Source organism: Simochromis diagramma, unplaced genomic scaffold, assembly GCF_900408965.1.
Source record: "Simochromis diagramma unplaced genomic scaffold, fSimDia1.1 OVJJ01000387.1, whole genome shotgun sequence".
NCBI lineage: Eukaryota > Metazoa > Chordata > Actinopteri > Cichliformes > Cichlidae > Simochromis > Simochromis diagramma.
The window spans coordinates 8,181,619-8,206,529 of NW_024387152.1; the positions used below are offsets into that span (position 1 = coordinate 8,181,619).

General features: G+C 39.4%; 1 protein-coding gene and 1 long non-coding RNA gene across 3 annotated transcripts in view; one reads left to right on the forward strand and one right to left on the reverse strand.

Annotated features, from left to right (window-relative positions):
- Window positions 1-18,448, forward strand: part of LOC120743792 — a 29,316-nt gene extending 10,868 nt beyond the window's left edge. The window contains exons 5-6 of the long non-coding RNA XR_005698266.1: window positions 1,228-3,153; window positions 16,390-18,448. This is a non-coding gene — a long non-coding RNA (uncharacterized LOC120743792). The remainder of the gene's footprint in view (window positions 1-1,227; window positions 3,154-16,389) is intronic.
- impdh2 (IMP (inosine 5'-monophosphate) dehydrogenase 2) lies at window positions 2,401-22,108 on the reverse strand. Of its 2 annotated transcripts, XM_040047651.1 has the most exons (15): window positions 21,618-22,108; window positions 19,971-20,019; window positions 17,446-17,547; window positions 17,283-17,357; window positions 16,820-17,026; window positions 16,637-16,724; window positions 14,250-14,449; window positions 13,792-13,882; window positions 13,384-13,479; window positions 9,747-9,818; window positions 6,397-6,540; window positions 4,281-4,425; window positions 3,751-3,894; window positions 3,024-3,107; window positions 2,401-2,780 (listed from the first exon to the last, which is right to left on the reverse strand). In XM_040047651.1, the coding sequence occupies exons 1-15, from the start codon at window positions 21,713-21,715 to the stop codon at window positions 2,759-2,761; spliced, it is 1,617 nt and encodes a 538-aa protein (XP_039903585.1). In that variant the 5' UTR covers window positions 21,716-22,108; the 3' UTR covers window positions 2,401-2,758. The 2 variants fall into 2 exon arrangements, with proteins under 2 accessions (XP_039903585.1, XP_039903586.1); XM_040047652.1 differs by lacking the exon at window positions 9,747-9,818 and having other exon boundaries at window positions 21,618-22,107.
- Between the last annotated feature and the right edge of the window lie 2,803 nt (window positions 22,109-24,911).

Consider the following 24,911-nt stretch of genomic DNA (forward strand, 5'->3'; position numbering starts at 1 on the left):
TTTTCCTTTTTTTTTTTATGCTGTGAGCCTACACAAGAAACGTTATTCTCCTTCACTTTGTTTTGGTGGATGGTTCAATCTCCACAACTTAAACCTACTCAGTCCTGTTTGGGTTAACAAATAGGGGATAAGAGTGTCGTAAATAAGTAAAGGTGCATTTTTAATTTAATCTCATGAACTGTTGTTGTAGATCAGGTTTTAACACCACGCACAGATAATCAAACATCATTTGTAAAATAATTATTGGACTCCGTTTTGGTTTTTTGTTTTTTTTCAAATTTTATACAATCAAACAACATCTGATTGAAATTATACTCAATTGTTTCCACTGCAAGAGAATGCAGTGTGTATTATATTGTATATCATTTTCACACTGAAAGTAGGGTAAGGAAATGAATCAGTCACTTTAAAATAAAAAAAAAAACCGTCATAATTAGAATCTGAAACACAATATATGAGAGATATAGTTTTTTACGTGACTCATTTCCTTACCTTACTTATATGATATATAGTTTAACCAATATGTAACCATTAAACATGTCAACTGTATACCCATTTGTTTATTCCAAAGACTACCGTACATAAAATGCATTATTAGTTTTCTGTTTTCTACAGCTATGAGTAGCCGTAGTAATGACTTAATACTCATAATAGTAGTGACAACAAAGGTGGTGTTAATTGTAACCATTAAAATGGGCTAAAATCAGTTAATTTGGAAAGTTTAATATTGCATTGTAATATCGTAACCATTGTTTTATCTGTGTATGGTTTGGGTATGTCTCACAATGTCGGTAGAGTGCTGCTGAAAAGGATGTAACATGAACATACAAATAAGCTTAACCCTTTCAAACGTGTTCTCATCTGAAGGTTTCTTGTAACCAGAGTGAGCCTTTGTACCCGACGACGGTCACTCAGCATTAAAGGAGGCATTGTGGGAGTTGTATCGCCTATTTTTACAAAAATTTTTTTTTGGAACAAATGAAAACCTTAAAGAAAAAAGAAAAAAACAGCCTCTGCCATGACCACTGCACCCTTACCAGAAGTAGTAGGAGAAGTCACAGAAGTGACTTTAAGTACAAATGGTGGCTTTATTTCACAGATCGGGGTTCGGTTTCACATGTAAAACCTTCATCTATCCATTGTGCTAATTGAGGCATGTAAACTGACTCTTTCCTGTGTGTTAATTACAAACGTCTGCGTGCGACATGATGGATGAACCGAGGGCAGGTGTGACCAACAGAGTGTGACCGGACAACTCCCATCAGACAGTCTGCGTTTCAGCCTGGAAAGTCCGGGAGATTCAGAGGAATACCTGATGCTCTCTGGAGACCTTCAGCAGATAGGAAGATGTGGAGGTAGGCGGAGAAAGGGTGGTGGCTTTCTATGTGATGGTGGAAACCACTGTCCTCGAAGCAAGATTGGACTGAGTGGCAACAAACTGAGCTTCTCTGGAAACTCTAGGTGGGCAGATCCATCCAAATGTTAACACTGTACCCGCACAGATGGAAAAGAGTATTGATCTGATACTAAGTTCACTGAATTGTGTTAAACTATTTTATTAAAAGGATTTAGTGGTCATTAAAATGTGTTCAGAATTTGCAAATTGAGGATTTCTTAAATTATGACACACTGCTCTCCCCTAAATAAGCTGTGTTTACAGGTCAAAGTATCAGTACCTGTGTTTATATCGGCAATACTGGCCCTGTATTTGATAGGTATCAGATTGATACCGGAATTTGCAGAATCACACAGGACTACTGGAAACCAAAATAAATGTCATGATGCTTTCGTGTGTGTGTTCTCCTTAACTTTACAGCATGTACAGATTGATTAATATTCTCTGTCCCGATGCAAACTGCAAAGAATTACTTTGAAAGGCTTTTAACTGTTTGATGCATTAAGTTTTGAAGTTGGATGTTTAGTTCCAGTTCTTCAGTGCAACCTACTCAGGTCAGCGAAGTATATAAATGTACAAATTTTAAACAATTCTTCAAATCAGATTGAAAAAGAATATTTCGTATAGACCCCATGACCTCTTTATCAAACATAAAATTAGAAATTAATCTAAAACAAGCCTGTTTTTAAAGTCTGACTTAAATGGAGTAAATTGAGTGGATGATGATATAAAGTGTGTAGAAACTGGCACACAGATGGCCGTCAGCTCTCGCTACTAACGAAGTTGAAATGAATGGGTCGGCTTCACTGCTTCCCTACATTAGATGAACAGAAACTAAATGGTCGGTTTAGAACAGACAGTTTCTCATCTACAAGCTGCAGCACATCCTTTTCTTTTCTCTTCCCTCAGGTAACATGAGAACATGCAGGGCACAAGTTACTAGATAAGGATTCTTTAAAGTTTTAGCAAAGTTGTTCAATTAAACAAAAACAGACCACAGCCACTTATGAAAAACACATGCTTTATTACTGGACATTGTTCATCTTGAAATGGACACAGCAGGGTTCAAATACTTTGAAACAACATGAAAAGCACTGGATATTTTCATGACACAATCACCTGTGCACTTATTGAAATGCTTTAATTCAGTCCTTCACATTTAAAACAGACGATGCATAGATGACACCGGCAGGAAGACTAATGGATCACTGGAAGAGTGGAGTTTGAAAGAGGTTGATCTTTACAGACTACTCTAATGAGAAGTGTGGGTGTGCGTCAAATACAGCTATCAGATGATCTGGCAAGTAGTGTTTTTGCATAATGTCTGTTGGAAGGATTCTCCATCAGAAGACAAGCTTCTCCTTAAAAGAGACGTTTCTCGTAACTGTGGGAGAAAGAGTATGAGAAGAAAAGATCACACGACTTATCCACGATACTCCCTGAGGTTTCCTGTTAAGACAGACAAAGCAGTAGCCTGATTACAGGCGCTAAAGAGGAAGTTTAACTGAAGGCTTGTGTGGTTGTGGTAAGACATGAAACTAGGAAATTTGAAGACCATGAAATATGAAACTAAGCAAAACAGAGTGGATTTGTACTGAGGAAAACCCATGTCTGTGTGCGTGTGTACCTGTGCAAGCTGTGGACTCCGCCTTCTTTCTGAGCTGATGTTGTTCTCTTTTCAAATTTCAGGTCTCCAGAGTACATCATGGCTCTGGAGAAGGAAAAAAGAAAACAGCTGTTAGATGACAGCAGAAATGGTGAGAAATTAAGTACAATATAAAACTTAAGGAAATAAGAATAAAGCTGGACATCAAATTTCTGTGAAATACAAGATAATGGTCAAGCTATAGAACTTGTAATACACCTGACTGTACTTGGTTAGCCACATCACACTAATGTGATTTACAAAATGTGTCAAGTACATCAGATTCAAACTTCGTAATGAATTCCTTTTTTCCCCCCCTATAACTGTCAATGTATTTGTCGTCAAAAACATTTCTGCAAAAAAAAAAAAATAATAATTTGTTGGGCACCACTTTGGTCCCCAATCTTCCCCCACACTCTCTCCCAGCTGCCCTGTCTACTCCCTGCTGTGCTATCTGATAAAAGCAACCCAAAAAAAAAAAAAAAGTTCAAAAACCTTTCTGTATGATGTACAAATGAAAGTGTTTATTTAGACACAGTAAAATTCATACTGCATATCGATCATGATTTGTGCTTCAAATATCACTGGACATTTAATCACTTTTTTTATTGGCTTGCTTCTGAGTATTTAAACATTCATTTTTCTTCTCGTGTGGCTGTTTGAGTGCTCTCAGAGTGCAGCGTTAACTCTGACAGGTTTGTGTTTTTACCTGAGTTGGGTTAGGCTTTTAGCTCCGATGTCCTGGCAGGAGTGCTGAATGCCAGCGAGCAGGTAAGGAACAAACTTGTGGATGGAGCCCTTGTCCTGCACAGCTCCGGAAACACCCTGAGCGACTTTAATCTTATCGTTCTCACTGGGAGGGGAGAAGAGGGAGAAAGGAGTGAGTAGTGTGGAGAGAACCCCTTGTTAGGCAACCTACTGCTCACTGATAGCATATCAACTTCAACAGCCTGTTTAGACCAGTTTGTTCAGTGAACATCTTTGTAAGCTTGTTAGAGGTTGTCTATTAGATGAAGTTTTTTTTTTTTTTTTTAAAAGTAAAATGCCAGCGCCATACTTTTCTAGCAGGCTCATCATTCTTTACCACCACATAGCAGTACAACAGCTGTGTTCTGCAAACCACTGAAAATGAAATGAGGAAGTGTTGTCTGCTGGGGAAAACTGGCAAAGAAAGGCCCAACAACGTGACAGGCAGACTGGCTGTGTAAGGTGGACAGCCCCTTGTTGTATTACTGATACCTGAAGTATCTGGTCTGGGATCCCAGGTTTTTGTCCATGGCGTCCAGGGAGCCCATGCCACGGTATTTCTTCAGCCTGATGCCATCAGAGAAGAAATATTCACCAGGAGCTTCACTAGTAGCAGCCAGCAGAGAACCCATCATCACTGGACACACAGAAAAAGAAAGTTACTGAAACATTTAACTCTATCATATATTAAAAAAAAAAAAAAAAAAAAGTCAAAGATAAAATTGTGCTGAGATTACAACAATGAGGTGATTGATTTTTTTAAATTTGCTCTTTCCATAGTCAGACTTTACCTTCTCACTAACTGTAGGGTGCAGTTAGTATTAGAGATAGACCGATCCGATATTACGTATCGGTCCGTTACTGACCTAAATTACTGGATCGGATATCGGAGAGAAATAAAAAACGTAATCCGATCCGAAGTATCACAAAATCACCTCACAAAACGCGCTACTTGGCGTAACCCAGCTCGGCGCATCGGAGCAGTATGTGTCACGTGACAGAGCGGCTGTTGTCTGCGAGACCTGTCGGCGGTCTGGTGGAGTATTTGGAGCCTCGCTACATGCTTCCTAACCGCGGCATTTCATCTCGGCCAAAACTATCCCAGAGAAGTAAAGCAAGTGTGTAAGTTCATGCCTAAATGTTTGCATAGTATTTCCACGTTAAGCTTAACAACTGATATATTGAGCCACAGCTGGACTGGCGATCGGAGTTCCATACTGAGGTGAAAAGGAAGCGATTTGTCCCGTACTTCAGCTAGAATTAAAAAAAATCAACACTACTTCTCTCATTCACTTCCCCTCCCTCCCCTGTTATTACTTCAAGCATGAAAATGATCAATGATCAGCTGATCGGCTTTTCTGCCACAAGTCCACTCTTTCTCGTTTGTTTATCGCCCACTTTGTGCTAGAAAGAGGAGACCGGCGGATAAACAACAGCAGCACGTTTAAGCGTGATAAGCTGCTGTTAGAATGTATTTAATATTACTTTCTAGTGTCAGCTGAGGTTTTGGCGGAGCCACAGCTGTAAAAGCTGCTGGTCATGATATCGGTTTGGATATGTGGTGAGAGGGAAACATGAAGATGGAACTAGGAGATGTTCTTACTAAATCATCAGAGCTGAGCAGGGTGATGGAGAAACAGGTTTACCTTTTAGGTGACATGAATGAGTTGAAGGGAAGTTATGAACTATTTCTGAGAGACAAATAACACCAGGATCCTTTCCTATGTAGCTGACGGCTGGTAACTGTGCAGGGGCGGGTCTAGCAAAGTTTTGTCGGGGGCCAGGGGCACAAAGAAATATTTTTCTTTGTTATGTCATTTAAAAACTTTGAATAAATAATTATCTGAATCTTACAACAAAAGTGGTCATCTGATTAAATGTATAGAAATCCATTATTGTATATAGTAACTAGTAAGTCTAATATACACCCTAGTAAGCTATAGTACTTTTTCCTTTGGGAAGGTACCATCTGTGCAGTCTGCAATTCTGTTGAAGAAAGATGTTGAATCTATTTAATTATTGTAGAAAAATAAGTGATTTCTGTGCATTTGTTTTACGCTTGCATTAAATTAAAGTTGATTACATCGATTAAGGGGCGGGGGGTGGTTCTCTAATATTTTTGCTGGGAGTTGGCAACCCTATTAGTTAGGTAGGTAAGTACTCTTTAAAATACCAGAATAGGGAGGATGGTGTAGGTTTAAATTTATTAGATTGATCAGTGTTGCTGAACTATAACATGTTTTGGGTGGAGTGTATTTTTTGCATACAGGTATAACAGAATAGCTTCAGTCTCTTGTTTTTTTTTTAAACTTGAGTATGAACTTATACAAAATGCAGCAAGATATTTATTTAAAAAAAACAAACAAAACAGTTTTATTGATTACAAAATACGCTATATCAGATTCATATCGGTATCGGCAGATATCCAAATTTATGATATCCGGTATTGGACATTAAAAAGTGGTATCGTGCCATTTCTAGTTATTATGTTGCATCTTAAAATTCTTTAATCAGTTCTTCAGTAATAAAACAAGAAGATAAAAATCAAGTTTTTCTTTCTCGTTCGAGATGGCTTCAATGCATGTTCACCTGATGATCAAATCCATACCTGTGGATGCTCCAAGTGCTAGGGCCTTTGCGGTGTGGCCAACGGTCTGGATGCCGCCGTCAGCGATGACCGGAACGCCAAAACGCCTGGCATACTCTGAAACCTTATAGACAGCTGTGGCTTGGGGTCTGCCACATGCCAGCACTGTCGAGGAGAGAGGAGGAAAAAACAGATGAAGGTGGATTAAACAGGTACAACTGAGAAAGGTGCCCTGTAAAGAATCTCTGTACTACTGTAAATACACAACTCGAGCCAGATGCACCAACTTGTCTTGACTAAGCTTGATCCTGAGGTTTCAGCTAATATGAGCCTTTTAAAAAATCTTATGCAGCTTGAAACCACCAAACCAAGCACAACTCAGCTATCCACATTAATGTATTGTGAGTAAACCTAGCAGTATGCGCCATCTTACTAATGTGTCCTTTAGCAGCAAGCTCAGGCTGATAAAACCTTATGAAAAGTAATTTTGTCATTAAAATAAAAACAAATTGAATTCAATTCAATCTGTAAACAATGCAGGGGATTGCTTCAGTCGGTTATTTAAAAACGCAGAATGTTGTCTTCAGTGACAGAGGCTGTGTGATGATGGCCAACATTTTTTACTTTACACCTGCTCTTCACTTGTTGTATGGAGAACTAGCTTTAAGCTTAAGTGGTTGAAGTTGCTTAAAAATCAGCCGATAACACCACGGTATGACATATTTAGCTAAAGAACTGGCCTCAGTTTGGAAGATTCAGCTTTTCCATCATTTAGCCATTGTTCTTTCATATGTCTGACAGTTTGAGAAGGCAAGAGGAAAGAAATCTCCACCGACTAATAATAGGACAAACTGTTCAACGTTTAGAAAAAAGAAACAAAGTGAATGAGCAGACAAACTGGGAACATGTCTGTTATGTTTGTTAAATGTGAAAATGAGGAAGTTAAATTTGTCACATCAGCAGAGAAATACCACACTGCTCTAAGAATCAAACTCTCATAATACACGCTGCCTGTAGCTGCAGAGGACTCTTCAGTGGATTTCAAAGCCATTTTTCAAAAGATCAACTACTCTAATATTAAGCAACAGAAGTAAAGTGCCAAAACACAAATATCCCAACATTCCAATTCCTTTTATTAAACCGCTGAACTCGTCATTTCCTTCCAACTCAGGACTGCAAGGTACTTACCAGCACTAATGATTCCAGTGTTTCCCCACACAGACTTTAGTTGGGTGGGCCAGCAAGGTATATTTACTGCCAATCAGGTTTTGGCTGTTCAATCTATCCGGGTTGCCGTTGTTGCAGCCCTCGATATCAATCAGCTGCATCCCTCTACAGAGGATCTCGGACTCTATCTTGGACTGCAGCTGGTGAAGAGAGTGCTTCTGCTGCAAGCTGGAGAACCACCAAAACCACAGCCTTCAGCAGGTGAACAACTAGAAAAACTGCCAAGCTCACCAAGGCTGCGGAGCGGAAGGACTCATGTCCCCAGCTTAAGACCAAGACGAGTAAAAATCTAGTGCTCAATAAAGTGGCAGTTCCTTAATCTGATTATGTGGGGAAATACTGGATCGCTATTTATTTGAAAAACACAAAAACGTTTCAGAGGGAACTGTTATCATATGCAATGGCCGTACTCTAAAACAGTGAAGCTCAATAGGTTCAAGCTACAAATCTTTACTATTCTACTCTGTTTTGACTCATGAAAAGCAGGGTCAAAGCAGAAATGAGCCCACAAAGCAGGTGAGTGCAGATTAATTTTCAGCCAAAAACAGTGGCAGCGACTTCTTTAACATCTTTCCCCACATTGTAGACAAAGGTGATTAATTCTTATCATTTATATCCTTAAGCAAAGTCTGTCCCAACCAGCACACAAACATGACCAAAAGTGCTGAACAGAGACACCCTGTGGTAGCTAGTCACACCATCTAGTAATCCTCTGCTTTTTGATTTTGTTCCAATGTTAGGAATGTGTGTTAGACATGGATGAGACGCCTAACACAATAAGCAGTGGCCTTTGAACCCAGCCACTATCTCCCCAATAGTATCTTTACATTTGTGTCTCGATCTGATGGCTTCAAACAGAAATCAAAAGGTCAGGAAAGTGGGTGGAAGAAGAGCAACATTCACTCAGCATTAGGGATGGGTATTGTTTAGGTTTTATCCGATACCAGTACCAAACCGGTACTTTTGAAACTGTGCCGGTGCTTAAACGGTGCTAGAACCAGTGCTTAAAGAATGGAGAACACAAAATTGGTTCAAAAACCTCTCATGTTCAGCTGTTTTTTTGTAAAAAAGATAACAATGTTAGCCTTTTCTGCAGCTATAGGGGATTTATGGTATCACTCTTGGCTGGAAGCAGTGCTTAATCAATGGAAAAAACACAAACTTTGTCCAAAAACCTCTCATGTTTAGCTGTTTTCCACTTTTTCTTTGGTCATTTTAGCCTTTTTGGCCAGGGTGAAGGGAGTATCTGCCATCAAACAAGAAGACAGCTGCATGTAACTACGACGGTGTTTGCTAGTTCACCTTACATGCATTAATTCAATAACGTGGTTAGTTTACACACGGACAACATTAAGCTACTCACGCAGAGAATAACGGCTGCTGCTGCCATCATCATCCGTCATCATTTCTGCTACACTGGCAGGGCTACGGACCAGGACTCTTCGGGTTTTTGGGGGATGTTGCTAACTCCGGGTCCGATAACAGGAAACCCACACGCAGTAGATGTGCACGGTGTGAGGTCTCGCAGCAAGCTATCAAAAACGGCGCATTTCTCGGCTTTAACAAAATGCTATACGTCGCCAGGTGTTTCACCAGATTCGAGGTGTTACCTCCTTTGCACAGTATCACCTTAAAGCACTTGTTGCAGGCTGCTGAGTTTGCATCTTTTGCTGTGAAGTACAGCCAGATGTTGACTGCTTCGCCTTGGGCATTTTTAATCTGTAGCTCTGCTCTAAAAGAACGTACGTACCTGGGCCCGCCTACTGCGCTTGCAAAGATAAAATGATTGGCTAGAATCCAAAGTCTATGACATCTCAGGAAGAAAAAAAAAAGCACCGAAATAAAGCACCGAAATGTGCGCTGCTTTTCAGTCTGGTTATTACCATTTATGTCAGAACCAGTGCCATAATGGCACCGGATACCGGTACCCATCCCTACTCAGCATGATCGACAAATTAGTGTGGACACACGAACAAGCAAAAACCCCAAAACCCCAAAGGCCAACTTCTAAAACCCTACTACACCTACAGATGCAAAGCTGAACCCCAATTAATGCAGCAGGCTGTGGGGGTGGGGGGGGGGGGAAGACACACTGTGATGATGGAGCCAAACCGAGCCTAGTGCACACCAGCAGGGGAACTTACTGGAGTATCCCGTAACAGTGGTTGGGGTTTTGGGGCTGTGGAGCTTTATAGCTGGTGGTACACTGAGGGGAGCTGACGCACGCACGCACGCACGCACCAGGATGAGAAGTAGGGGAGAGAACAGGAGGCAGACAGAAAGGAAGGCAGAAGGTAAGAAGATGGCAAGATGAAGACGATAGCAAAACAGAATACAAGCAAAAGGAAATGAACAAGAAATGCCTAATGATATCACAAGAATCATAGTCAACATAGAGACAAGTGCAGTCAGAAACAAGGAGCAGAGAGAGCCTCACTACACCAGACAAACAAAACTCATAAAAGTGACAGACTGATTCAGTTATAACATTTAAACTGAGTTTAAACAAAAAGCTTTCCTCATTTCCAAAAGGCAAACAGTCAGGATTAGAGCTGCAGCTAGCAATTATTTTATATTCTCCATATTCTATCAATCATTCAACCAATTAATCAAATAAGTAGTTGTGTCATTAACAAAAATATTTTGTAATTATTTATTTACAAAAATAAATCATTAGAAACATAGCAATATGTATGTTTAACCTTTAAGCCTCTATAGGAGCATGTGCTGCAACAACTACTTATAATTCAGTGTCCAAGCTAATAATGCCAGGTTAGTGGCTGAGAGTTTTAGTGGCCTATCGAAAAAGCTTTCATTTGTATTCATAAATATTGGTACAATTTAAGTCGTAATTTACATTTTATATTAATCTAAATCTGCAGTATAACGTCACTTTAGTCTTGAAATAAATATGCTCTAGTACACCCCATACCCCCCTTTAGAAGCACCCCCGTTGTTGCAGGTATTGCTGCCATATAAAGTTGGACAGCTGCTGTCAGCCTTCCACAAGCTGCCTTATAAACATACCAGGTTCAGTCAGTCTGCACACGTACGCTTTTTAACTTCTGTAGCTTTACTGTAGATTTTCATTGTAGCACCGCTGTTTGTTTTACACAAAGTTTGCATTTCTTTACATTGGAGTTTGCTGATCAGCTCGTACGTTTTTGTTTTGTTTTTTTTAAATACCAATTATAGAATTTTCTTATCTAATCTAGTTTGACATATCAGGCCCAACAAAAACAAGCGATATAAAAAAAAAAAAAAAAAAGGTATAAATCAATAGTTCAAGCCATTAACATTGTGAAGCTTTTGTGGAAACCAAACTAAACAGCTTATCCAAACCAATCCCCATCCCAAAGTCTAACCTAATATTTAAAAATAAAATAAAAATGTGATACTCAAAATTAGCCAGGTGCAAATGTTTTCAAGGAATTAAAATAAATGATAAAAGGCTGCTGCATCTATAAAACCTCACTAGCATACCCTCTGAGTCTGAATTGGATCTTTCAGCCAAAGTGATGTAGCTGGAGGGTGAAGAGCTTTCGAGGAACGCTAAATTCTACAATGTGCCAACAAAAAGTCCAGTATGATTGAAGTGTAAGGCAGACGAGTTAAATCACAGAGAGGTAATACATCTGCCACACAGGTCGAGGTTGTCAGAATATACTTTAGATAGTCTTGATTTTGACAAATACAATCTACAGGGTGGGCCATTTATATGGATACACCGTAATAACATGGGAATGGTTGGTGATATTAAAGTCCTGTTTGCGGCACATTAGTATATGTGAGAGGGCAAACTCCTCAAGATGGGTGGTGACCATGGTGGCCATTTAGAAGTCGGCCATCTTGGATATAACTTCCCCCCCCCCCCCAATAGGAAGAGGGCCATCTGACACCCACCCTGTATTTACTGTCTTAAACTAAGTAAGGAAGAGTCTTGCACATGAGGATGAGGTATGAATACTATCAATTACTTTTTCCAAGTAATCTTCCCCAAATTTAAGACCCAGTTCCTTTTCTCAACTGGAAGTGATCTTTTTGGTTGAGTAATTGCCCAGTGCAGTAATGAAAGTATATATTCATGAGATAAGAGCCTTACTGTGAGACTTCAACTCATATAAGTCCTCCCACAAATGCTTGGGGGGCTGACATGGAAACTCTGGGGAAGCAGAGGATGCAGTGTGTCTTATTTGAAAACAGCTGAATAAATATGAGGGCAAATTGTACAAAAGACATATCACTAAAAACTGAGAAAACTGTTGTCTTTCCAAATAAATAAATAAATAAATAAATAAATAAATAAAACATTGACTCCTTTTCTTGCACATACATGAAAGGAAGAGGGGGGCTGATTATTACAGATTGGAGTCAGAGCAGAGGCAGAGACAAAATTAAGGTGGCACTGGAATTGATACCAAATTTTTTTTTGTAAAATAAATAAATAAATAAATAAAAGAATTTTCCACGGAGGCAATTACAACAGGGTTATCACAACAAGGGATTAAACTTGATATGCACTCCTAAATACTTAAAGTCAGAAAAAGTTAGACGGAAAGGTAGCTCCGTTTTGTCTAAGCTCCTGTGTATCAAGGTTTATGGGAGAAAGAGACAAAATTTTAAAGTGATTCCATAATAGCAGATAGATGAGTCGTTGGATTTGTAACATAATAATAATAAATCATCTGCATATATAGCAATCCTGTGCACTATGCCACAGGATTGCACTACACCACTACAAAGACGTTCTGAGAGGTGGCTGAGAGAGGCTCTACTGATAAAGTGAAAAGTAAAGGTGAGAGTGGGAAAGCCTGCTGTGTAACAAGTTTTAAGTAAAAGAATCTCAGTCTTAGTACAAAACTGATGCTAATGGGGTGATGCTGATACTCTTCACCAAATCAATAAAAAAGGAGTGTATGAAAAGCAGGCTAGATTTAGTATCATGATTAAAGAAATAAATGAAAAATAAAACAAATACAAAAAGCTAAACAAAAACTGAAGAGTACCTCTCATCCCCACCCACTAGGCCCCATTCCCCAAAAAAAGTGACCGCAGTATATCCACCAACAACTTCAACTTCCTAACCCAAACTCCTGCTACACAGTAATAGCAGCTCCACAGAACCATAACTTAAGTACTAAATAGATGTCCCAGTGTAAATAAAACATCTCAATGAACATTAGTTTAAAACCATAATCATGTACCGCATTGTCTAACTTAGAGGACAAGTTCACAAAGGATGACTTAAAGTCCACTAGCACTGCAGCTTTATGCCCAATTTGAGTAATCAATGAAGAAACCATAATAATTGATCATTATTTTCTATAATAAGATGAGGCTGCAGCATAAATGTTTCACAACCTATGATGTACAAAGATGATCACACATCAGATAGTAGAAAGGGTCAGAACTGTCAACAACAGTTACCCCTGAATGCAACAAAATGTCAACAAACTAAGCAACTGGAAATGCTCACGTTTCCATCAGGAAACTCATAAAGTACACAAAAATACAGAATTAATTGTCCTTCAATACGATATACTACACAGGGTGAAAGTTTAGGTTTCCATTCTTGGTTTGGTCCGTGCTTTAGGATTCATCAAGCAAAGCAGACTTTAAGTATTGTTTTTTGCTGCAGAAGAACTTTACTGCTCCCATTTTGTAGCAGAAGCTGCTACACCATACAGATCAAGGGCTTCAGACTGGTTTAGAGCCGTTTTATAAAAGGAAGCAGGAAGCGATGTGCCTGTTGTCTGTACAGTTTTGCCTTCAGTCACTCACCTTCCTGCGTGATGCAGATGGAGCCGCTGCCCATCCCCACTCTCAGTGCATCCACTCCTGCATCAATCAGATTCTTGGCCTGAGCTGCAGTCACGACTGCCACAGACCGGGTGAGACACAGAGGAGGAAAAAAAACAAAAAAACAAACAGTAATTTTCACCACAAGCAACAGATCAATGAGCATCAAATACAATCAAAGACATGAATGTTCAACACTCAAGCCCACTGGCTGTGAACAAATGTAGGATGTGTCGCTCCCCCTTTGCACGATACGCCTTTATCATGGACCATTCTGACAAGTGCATACATAGAAAATAGCATCCATTCTATAGTGAACACTTTCTTTTTAGAAAACACTTTCTCTGAATATTTTACAAGAGAATATATTTGTGTGTAAAGTGAAGTTACCATTGCCACCGATGACCTGCAGGTTGGGGTACTTTTCTTTAATATATTTGATCATATTGATCTGGAAGATCGAGTTGCCCTGAGATGAGTCCTGGAGGTAGAGAGATGAAACATAACATGATCTTCCCATTCAAAGACATGAAGACTCACCCAGATTGAAGATAACCCCTTAACAACAAAAAACTGTGTATTCTAAACAATAATTGGCAGGTCTACTCTGTCCTTCATCCAAGCGACTGCATTTTCTTTTCAGATTCCATGGTTATGCACACTGTTTCATTAAGTAGTTTTAGTTAAATATTTGTCAGTGGACCAAGGCAGGTCTCTTACTTGCATGACAAAACCAAAAATTGGTCGCAGTTTAAGCCCCGTCCCCAGTTTCAACACGACTTAATTTACCCCCAAACTCTGCACTAGAAAAATTCCACGCCTTTAAAAAGCACATTAGAAGTCCTTACTAGTACAACCGCATCCACTCCGCTCTGCACCAACAGGTCCAGTCGGTACTTGTCGTCATCGTGTGTGCCGATGGCTGCACCACACAGCAGCTGTTTCCGAGAATCTTTGGAAGCTAAGGGGAAGTCTCTGTTCTTCTTCAAGTCTGTGCGAGCGATGATGGATACCAGGGACCCCTCTTCATTCACTATGGGCAATTTACCTGCAGGAGGAACCAAAGGCATGAAAGCATGCTCATGCTGTGCACTTAGAAGCAGCTTACCCTGTTCCTTGGTACATTTTTCCCCATCACAGGGCTTCGTGATAATAGCCAAAATTATGATCACGATTATTCACAGATTTTTCCGCCAAAAACTTTTATTGCACTGTAATGTAAACAGAGCACTGCTTTAACATCAGCACAACAGTGTTGTGCTACATTCCAACTAATGTACAAATCATTACAGAAAAATAAAACTGATCCTCATCAACTAAAGTCATGGCATCTCTTGGAAGAAAAATAAATCATTTTATAAACTTTACACAAAAAACAGAATACCGCTGTCACTTTTACACTGCATTATATTCCTATTAAAAATCTTTGCAAAACAATAAGACGTTTATCCATCTCACCTAAAGACAAAATAGTCTCATTCTATTCACTGTACCAGCATGACATATGTGAATAAAATTTAGCAAAGAGAGCCCAACAGATACAAGATTTTTAAGAGCAATAACAATATTTCTACTCTATATTTGGCGGTTTAGAAATCCAACATTGGCTGATTTTGTTTTTCCCCTTTCAGACACATGAAACTGATTCCCATAACAATTATTATGTGTAGTTATGATCATAGTTTATCCTTACTGAGAAAATAATGACAAAGCAGTTTAACAATGGTCTTGTTTTACTGTCACTACAAGTCATGGGTTACTCATTTACACTCTGCAAAATTCTGCTTAGATCAGCTTGTTCTTAGGTGCCCCCAACAAGGACGTTACAAAGTGCCCTCTGGTGGACAAACAGTGCAACATTAACATTAACATGGCGGAAAGTTGGTTTTTAGTTTTTACAATTTCATCTATCAGCCAGCTGATATATCGGTGGAGCTCTAGCAGAGCACAGTGGCTGTGAGATCCCATTTGTTCCCCCTTCCACAGTTTGTTTACAGTGCAGCTCTATCCCACATTGAGAAAATAATTGCATGAGGGGATAACATATCTTTTGTCCCCTACACTGACTAGACGATGCAGTTGTATTGGTGATTTCAGTGAGTCTTTGTAACCCGGATAGATGTGCTGATGGACTCCTCAGGTTCACCTTTTATGGATGTCTGCACTGACACTGGATAACGTGAATCATCCAGTGTTAGCTTAGATAATGCATTTTTTCCCCCTCTGCCTTCATGAAGTCATTTTACCACAGTTAGTAGAGCAGGACGATATGACCAAAATTATTTATCACCATATACATGTGAAAATTTGCGATAACGATATAACTGACGATATAATTGACACTAGACAAAATACTTTACAACTCCACAACTTTATTAGTGCAAAAAAAAAAAAAAAAAATCAAATCAAAAAAATCAAAAATCAAAAATCAAAGAATTGATTTTAAGTGTGCCGTATTTTCAAAAAAAACAAAAAAAAAACAAAAAAAAACCACAGTAATAACGACAGCCCGCTAGCATGCTCTACCAAAAACAGTGCTTTGTTGTGTATCTGACGGATGAATTCTGAATTCACGTGAATTCTGGTTCATCTGTTTCATTCAACGATCCGCTTTCGCCCTTCTCATTCTCCGTCGCCGCCATGCTTTTTCCGCCGTGTGCGTATGAAATCAAAGGCACTGCGCATGCACGTTTTACCCATATTCTATCGCGATATTTCATTTTCTTATCATTGCCCAACATTACACCGGTATTACCGTGAACGGTATGATATTGCCCAGCCCTAACAGTTAGTGAAGTGTTTTCAGGTGGTTGAAGAAGTTAGTTTGTTGCTTTGCAGATCGCACTAAATCTAAAGTATTTCCAAATAATGGATGAAGATCTGTTTAGAATAACAACCTCTTTGCCTTTTGCTGTGCCAGACTTTTGCTATTTGTTTTGACTGTTTGATATCTGTTGTTTATCTGTCTTTGTACTGTTTCTCATTCAGAGTACATCCAGGAAACTTTAAGCTGCAGCATGCAGGAAACAGCGGTGACTGGTATGTGCTGGCAACACCGTCAGGCAGTGATTTAGGGACTGCTTTGTGTTCAACCAGCAGGCCACACATTCACATTAACAGTCAATCATGTTCCCGCAATTGTGGAAAGCCAAAATTATGATCAAAGACAAAATCTGATCAACTGGCCCAACTTAATCATCATATTATCAGGTCTTACACGAAACAACCTACACACCTTTCTTACTCCTCTGGAGGATTTCATTGGCTTCTTTCAGAGTCACCCCAGCGGGGGCAACCACCAGATCATCTCGCTTTGTCATCACCTGTGAGAAAAATATTACAAAGGTTTCTAAGAAAGTGTCTCTAGAGCATTCTGAGATGTAAATTTCAAGATCAAACCAATTTTTTGCATGCCCACCTCACTCAGTGGAAGGTCGTGGTCCTCCACCTTCAGAAAATCGATGTCTCTGGATGAGATGATGCCCACCAACTTGCCGCCCATTTTGCCGTTATCTGTGACAGGGATGCCACAGAACCCATGGCGTGCCTTGGCCTGGAAGACATCCCTTACTCGCTCGTTGGGGCTCATCACCACAGGATCTGTGATGAAGCCCTGCTCATATCGCTGGAGAAGGAAGGGGGGGAAGGAAATGAGGAGGGGGAAAAAACAGGATGGGGATGTGGAAAAATAAAGAGGGAGCAAAAAAAAAAAAAAAGGAGCGGTGAAGGGAACATAAAGGAATCACTGCCTATACTCTATAAGCTGGGAAGCAGACAAATACACTGCTCTACACATGCACACAAAAAAGACACGAGTTAAGAAAGATGAAAATAAACATGCATAAAAAAGACGAGAGACAGACTGAACACAGAATCCCTACCTTGACTTTGCGAACTTCATTAGCCTGGAACTCTGGAGTGCAGTTGTGGTGAATGAAGCCTATACCACCTGTTAGCTGCAAGAAGAGATAACACATGCGTGTGTGCCTGAGGATGGCCAGATGTGATGGCAGAATAATAAATGCCTTTGGTTGTTATACTCACTGCCATAGCGATGGCCATGTTGGCTTCAGTGACAGTGTCCATAGGAGAGGAGACGAAGGGGGTCTTCATGGTGATTTGTTTGGTGAGCGCCGATGTCAGGTCCTACATACACAGAAACACTCAGTTTAACCTTTCAAGCCTCACACAGTGGGGTAAGCAGAGGTGGAAATATTTAACCAGTTTCAGTTTAATGGCTGTGACATTACAACATCACATTTTTTTGGACATTAAAACACTTGACACTATGTATCAGTTTGTTACAACATACCAGCACAAAACATGTCATGTTTTTAGACATGTTTTTAGAGTGACACAGAGTTTTTAGACTGTGTGTGTTTAGATAGTTAAATATTTGGAGCGAAGAAAGGCAACTAAACAGATTTATGAATGGCACTGACATTTCTTTCAACTTACAGGACAATCATGTCGTCTGAGGTGTTTCACCGCCATCTGACTGTTTTCCAGCTGAGAGAAGTACTTCTACTTACAGCTATGCTTCAATAGTATATGTCAGTAGGACACAACATACTGTTTTTAATCTGAGTGACTGTGGAGTAAATTTAACATGTTCTCATGGTGACAGACAATTTTTTTTTTTAATCTTCTGATACAAACTATTTTTGACAAAGTGGACTAAATGCTCAGTTTCAATTAAAGCCACATGAGAGATGCAAGTGACTTTTATCCTTTTTGAAATACATTGTCCATTACTTACTTTTATTTTAATAGACATTTGTGCAAAACTCATGATTTATGCCCAAAAACCTGTTTTGTGGGGTCATGTTGACCTTAGGCCTCCAAACTCTAACAGTCCTAGTAAATGCTTGCTCAGTGAAATGCAAGAGCAATGCATCAGTCACCCTAAAACTAAAAGAACATAAGGAATGCTTATACAGCATATCTCAACATGCTGAGCCACCTAAAATCACCATAGAAGAAATTCCTTCGTTACAACAGTCCAGTCCAAACATGAACACACCAAAACTAGCTGGGGAAAAAAAAAAAAAAAAAAAAAAAAAAAAATAGTTCAGAGCTACTGTTTAAATGTGCATTGTAAAAAGAATGCATATTAACAAAATTACACATATATTTGGTCAGAGTGTTGCTTTCTATGTCAATAACAAAAGGAAACTGCAGCTCTGACACAAATGTGGTTATGATGTTGCATGAACTAAGTCTAAGATGAACAAGACAGACTCCAAGAGCGCAAACCTCCACCAAGGCAGCTCAGTCTCTAGCCAGTATTTACTTTGGGACTAGAATTGTGTTTTCTATGTATTCATTTTTCTCCTTTGTTCTTTTTCAACATACTGGAGTGTGTAGTACATTAAAAACAAGTGCAATGTGCATGCCTTTTGTTTTTGCACTGTTGAAACCCATTTTAATATACTTCACCTCATTTTGAGAATAATTGTGTTTTTATGTTGCTATAGTACATCTGTAACATTCATTGTACGGTTTGGTAAAATTTGTTTAACTGTTCAATAATAAAGAGCAAATTAAAAGCTTTAGATCACAAGTTTTTGCTTAAAAAAAGAAAAATGTATTCAGGAATGCTGCACGTGTATTCTAATTGTTTTGTATTAAAACAGTTATAACCTGTTATTGTACCCTACAAAAAATGAATCACTGTACTCAAAAATATCCCAAGTCGACAAAATGTTGCCTGTCATTTTATGTAGCTCTAGACCTTCAGATCAATCTATTGACCTTGAAGGAGAAGTCAAAGGACAAATGTGACATAATTTAAATCTTTATAATGTACTTTCTATATGTTAAGAATACACACCACACTTGTAAGAATCATAGTTTCTAAGTTATAAGGCTTTTTGTCAATTTTCAACCAACAAATCATTAAGACAATGACTAAGCAATGACCCCACTCTACACCTCTGCTAAGAACTCATTCAATACTTCTACAAGTTATTGTGTTTACAGAGAGAAGGACAAAAAGTAGAAGTAATAAGATAAAAAGTAGTAGAAGTAACTTAACCACCTTAGAGAAATGGTCATTTCAATCAAACACACTATCAGATTTCCTGCCCCCCCCAGACGCCTTTAACCTTGTGAGCCACGGTGCTGTATGGGTTTATGCTGGTGCAGCCTTTGGTGACATTTCTCAGAGCACAACATTCAAGAGCAATAAACACAGGAGTTTCTCTGCTACAACCTTACTTGGTCTGGTATGACCAGCAGCTCATGAAGGCTAAAGTTAGTAAACATTAGATAGGTGTGCCCCCACCTCGGTTTGCCAGTTTTGTAGTTAGTTGGTATCCCCTGAACGTCACAGTGACAGCATTTAGAAAAAGTTACGGAGTCTCTTTAAAGTGAAAACAAACTGTGCAATTTATGAAAGCACTGTGAGATAACATTAAGAGATGGGAGGCACACAGCTCATAATCCTCACTCTCACCTCATATGCTCCCACCCTGAACATTATCCAGCTTGGATTAGTATAATACTACAACATCGGCTTTAACCAGATTTTGCATGTTGGCAATTATTCGTCTGTCGACTCAACTCACCACTTGATCAGCAGTGAAGTCAATGTAGCCTGGCAGAATCAGGAAGTCACTGGGGGAGAAACAAAAACAGTTAAAGTAAAAGAAAGTTTAGATCTTTTCAGCCTACAGTTCTGAAGCTTCCTTTGAGATGTCAAACACTTTAACCCCCGATGTCTGACTAAACTGGCTTCACTCCAAGAGTTAAAAGGAATAATACACTAATTGTAATTGTAAGTATTTTTTGTAAATAGTGAACATGACAGGTTAAATATTGAGCAGGTGATTTTTAAGCTCAGAAATAGTTATGGCATTTGAGAAAAGAACACATCTTATGCAACTGCAAACTGGACATAACATGAATTTCTTGGACGGGGATTGTCAGTGAGTGTCATGTTCACAAAGACTGCAGAGCATACATGGAGCAGAGTAGAGGCAAAGAGGCCCAGAAACAGACTAAGGGTATGAAAGCATGTTCATCCATGCAACCTGAGAAAATGTGTGTCATTAAGCCACAGCACTTTTATTATGCATGAACAGCATTTAAAATAGATTAAACCTGGGGTTCCAGTGGGTCAAAGGATTCGCTGATACAGCTTTATTTTCTTACCCATTTAGAAAAAAAGAAGAAACACTAAAACACAATTTGTTTGCTTTCCTTTTATTTTGTTTGTAATATATAACAGTTTTGAAATCTTTAATTGCTTAAAAATTCTTTTAATCCATCATTGGATTTTGGATTCCTTGGTTACTGGTTGGTTGTCAGAAATAATTACATTCAGATTTTTTTGGGGGGGGGCAGAAAAAGCTGAAAAGTTTCAGAGTCATCTTGTGGATGATTTGATAATCAGTGAATCAGATTCTTAGTTTTCCCTGCTGAGTAAAAAGCAATTTCATTAAAGAATAAACAGTTTTGTTGTGCAGAGGACTACCGGGCCCACGTTCTAAATATAGCCAGGGTCCACAGGATCCAGCTTAACAACACAGGACTGCATGAGCCAGAGCCTAAATTTAGGGCAAGTGTGTGCACCGAAGGACTGTTCACCCCTCTAATTTCCAATAGGCTTCAACTCAGATTGGTCCAGTATTATTAGCTTTGAAGGGCACCAGTGATCCTTTGACGCACAATGCCCGATTTATGAAGTGAAAACAATTAAAATTTATAGAGACTTTCAAAACCTCACTGAACAATTTTGCTGTGATTTCCCTGCTAATACATACAGCTGCACAGTTACACAGAGGCAGTGGATTCACCGTGAAACGTTCAATCCTGCGTACAAGGCAGATTTTCAAAAGGCGCGAAATTTAAACAGCGAGTTCATATTTAAATGCCACTAGATTTACTTGAAAACAAAACAAACAAAAATAAAACCATTAACAACGCAAAACACAGGCACACAAAAACAAATTCTTGTTCTTGAAACTGATTGCATTCTGGGAAATGTAGGATCCTCTTTTTTGAGGGGGCGCTATCCCCGTTGAGCTAAAAGTAAGCCCTAGCAATAATGCACCTATTACACGATAATAAATGCAACAATTAAGTAACACCCTGGTTTTCGCTTCATAATATTAGTAGAATGTCTTGAGAAACATGAACCACTTACGTACAAACTTAAGTAGCCCAACTTGGCCTGCTTACCAGGGATACAGGTATAGAGATAAGGTCCTTACTTGTATGTGAGTCCGTCTCCTCCGTTGAACAGCTGCTGTCCCGTCAGCCCGTCATCGGGGACGTAACCGGTTTGCCCGCTGATCAGGTAGTCCGCCATGCTGTCCAAACAGCCTTCACCAGTCCTCTTATCAGCCTTCGACTGTAAATAAATCACCCTAACAAGCTGCCGAGGTGCGCATACAGAAACACAAAAACACTCTCTAAAGCCGCACCGGCTCAGACACCGACAACTTTCCTCTTTCGCGCCGCGAGCTGCTCTCCTCCTCGTTCAGTTACCCTTCAGTGCGTCGTCAGGCTCCTCTGTGCGCCCTCTTAGCAGTCTGAGCATGTGCTAATGAAAAGAAGAGGACCAGAAAACGGCACCGTGAGAGATATTCGCTGCTTTTTCGAGCCTCTTCAACCTCAACAGACAAGTGCTCATGTTCTCTCTGCAGCTAACTCCAGCACGTGCATCACTCCCGTCTGACAGCGTTTCCGACACTGCAGTCACATCCGGAAGACCCGCCCCCTCATATATATTATTTCATTGCTGTAGAATTTAATGAAGCTCCTCTTCAGTATTCATACAAAGTTGTATTTACTCTCATACGGGTGACTTGTTGAAGATAACACACAGATTTCTGACATTTTTAGGGCTCCAATGCTGCTTAAATCCAGCTGCAATGATTTCTGTTGTGTTTCTAGTTTGTTGCCTACAGGGTACACTGGGAGATGAAACATAGTATGGCAAGGTTATCCCAACAGAAAATAATTTTTTCAATTCATATTATTTAAATGTAATGGTGTCTAACAAGGCTGGAGTTTACAAGTTAACGAGTGACACGTTAAATGCGGTAGCGTCTTTCACAACCTTTTTTTTCCCCCGAAGGTGTTCAAACCAAAAGAGTCCCCAGGTATTCTGAGCACCTTTTAAAAGTTCCAGGTGGCAACAAGAGTTGCTAAGGAAGGACATGTTAAAATAAATGCTTAGACTACAAGTTGTAACCTATGGTGGTTACATATTTTAAATTATTACAATAGTAACAAAATGTATTCTTTAATCTGGTAAGTTTATTCGTCAAGTTGACAGCTCATACAACGAGCTTGCTGGTCAGTTAGTAGTCTATAAATGACTGGGGTTTTAAAATTAACTTGATCTCCAAATCTTCTTATCTTACTGTAAGCTGCACTGGTATAGTGGACAAAATTGATGAATTTCATAAAGCTAAATGAATCTCAGCTAATCTGAGCTCAATCATCAGCCCCACACACTGTTGTAAAGTGAAAAATGTGCCTGCTCCAAGTAAACACTTGAGGGTGCCCTCTTCCTCCTATACAAGCTATGTTACTGTGTAAATATGAAACCAGGACACATGCAAGGTCAAGCAGAGCAGTGGGGCAGTGGATATCATCTTTGCCCACTACTACACTTATCTATTTTAGGCTGTAGCAGACGCATGTGGGCCTTGCACTTAACAAGGTGCCAATCTGATAATGTCAGAGTAGGGTTTCTGCACTGTGTCAACAATGCAGTGCCCGAAAAATTACAGTGATTGTGAATATATCATTTTAATCCTGTTTATATGTATATTTATTAACAAAACGTGTATGTCTTCATTGAAAGACTCTTTCAAAACATTTTTTAATTGTCAAGTTTTATGTATCAGGACAAAAATAAAATCGTTTGAGTTAAATACAACTTCAGCAGTGTGTGAAAGAGTGCATGCTAGGATTCAGTAGCTTATAGAAGCTTTGGCAGCCATAAACTTGAAGCATTCATTCTCTTTATGGGTTTATTAGTCTCTCTCACATTGTTGTGGAGGAATTTTGGCCTACTTTTTTTACAGAGTTGATTCAGTTCATTGAGAGTTGGTAGCATTAGTTTATGCATAGCTCTCTGTAGGTCCAGCTACAGCAGTGCAGTCATGAGGTTTCGGATGAGGCACCTTGATTATTTTGTCAGTCAGTCTGTTGTAGATTAGCTGCTGTGCTTGTGGTCAGTCATGTTACAAGATCCTGCTACAGTCTCAGCTGAAGCTTTTGTTTAGCAGCATTATTTGTTTTTGTGTTAATGGACTGAATGTTTGCTGCACTCTGTATTCTCACTGATGTGTGTCTAACCTCACATCCTACACTAGAATACTTTGGTATACAGAGGAGGCAATTGTTGACTCAATGACTGCAAGGTGTCCATGTCCTGGGGACTCCAAACTCCTTCTTACCTTCTGTATTTTTCCTAATAATTAGAAGATTAGTTTACCTGAGGTTGCATTTATCAGATTTTTTATTTTTATTTTTTTTATAAATATACCAATACAGAAAACCTTTGAACCTTAAAAAGGTTTTTGTTGTTTTTTTACCGGTATGACTGTGTTGGAAACAAAATAATGACACACTGCAGGTGTAGGAATGACCTCTGGTAAATGGACTTGTTCTTATATAGCGCTTTTCTACTCTCTGAGAGCACTCAAAGTGCTTCATACAACACGCCTCATGCACCCGTTCATCAGCATTGTTTTTTGTATGCCTAAGTGCTTTCTATCTAACATTCTCACACACATTAATACTCTGACGGATGCATCAGAGAGCAACTTAGGGTTAGGATCTTGCCCAAGATATTTGATATGAAGACTGGAGCAGCTAGGGATTGAACCACCATTAGTCGATCAAAACTTCCTGTTAGCAGATGATCCTCTACCTTCAGAGTTACAGCCATCCCCTGCTGTGTACGAGACTCCTCTAATTCACATTGACAGCACAGTGTGAGGGAAAAAAACATTTAGATCTTAAGTCCTATATAGATCAATCATGTAACTGAAATCACTGGCAGGTGAGGTAACATTACCTGGTTGCTGTGTCACCCCAGGGTGAGATATAATAGGCAGCAAGTGACTAGGAGGTTCCTACTGTTTTGGAAGCAGGTACTAAAACGTTCCAGGGCCACAGGAGTGCTACTGTAACAGAAATAACCTTGATGATAGCTATGAGGTAAAAAGGTCACTGGACTGGATTCATCGAACTGTTGACACGTACCCCACACATCAACATTGTGGCTGACCACAAACAAGTCTTGCTTGCAGTGTACACCCTGATGGCAGTTGCCTTCTTCCAGTAAGACACCATGTGCTGGCAGTGTCTATAAAAACAAAGTGTATTTATCCATTTCAGATGTTTTATTTGTTTGTTTTTAGAAATCAGAGTGCAACTTCTTGTTAAGGATGGATCATTAACTCAATCATATTTTCTCCTTTATCCATCCATCCATCATCTTCCGCTTTATCTGGGGCCGGGTCACGGGGGCAGCAGCCTAAGCA

Coding starts and splice junctions, on each gene's coding strand:
- impdh2 (XM_040047651.1), bottom strand. CDS start 21,715: ATGGCGGACTACCTGATCAGCGGGCAAACCGGTTACGTCCCCGATGAC. Junction 20,020..21,617: donor GGAGACGGACTCACATACAA/GTAAGGACCTTA, acceptor TTTCTCCCCCAG/TGACTTCCTGATTCTGCCAG. Junction 17,358..17,445: donor ACATGGCCATCGCTATGGCA/GTGAGTATAACA, acceptor CTCTTCTTGCAG/CTAACAGGTGGTATAGGCTT.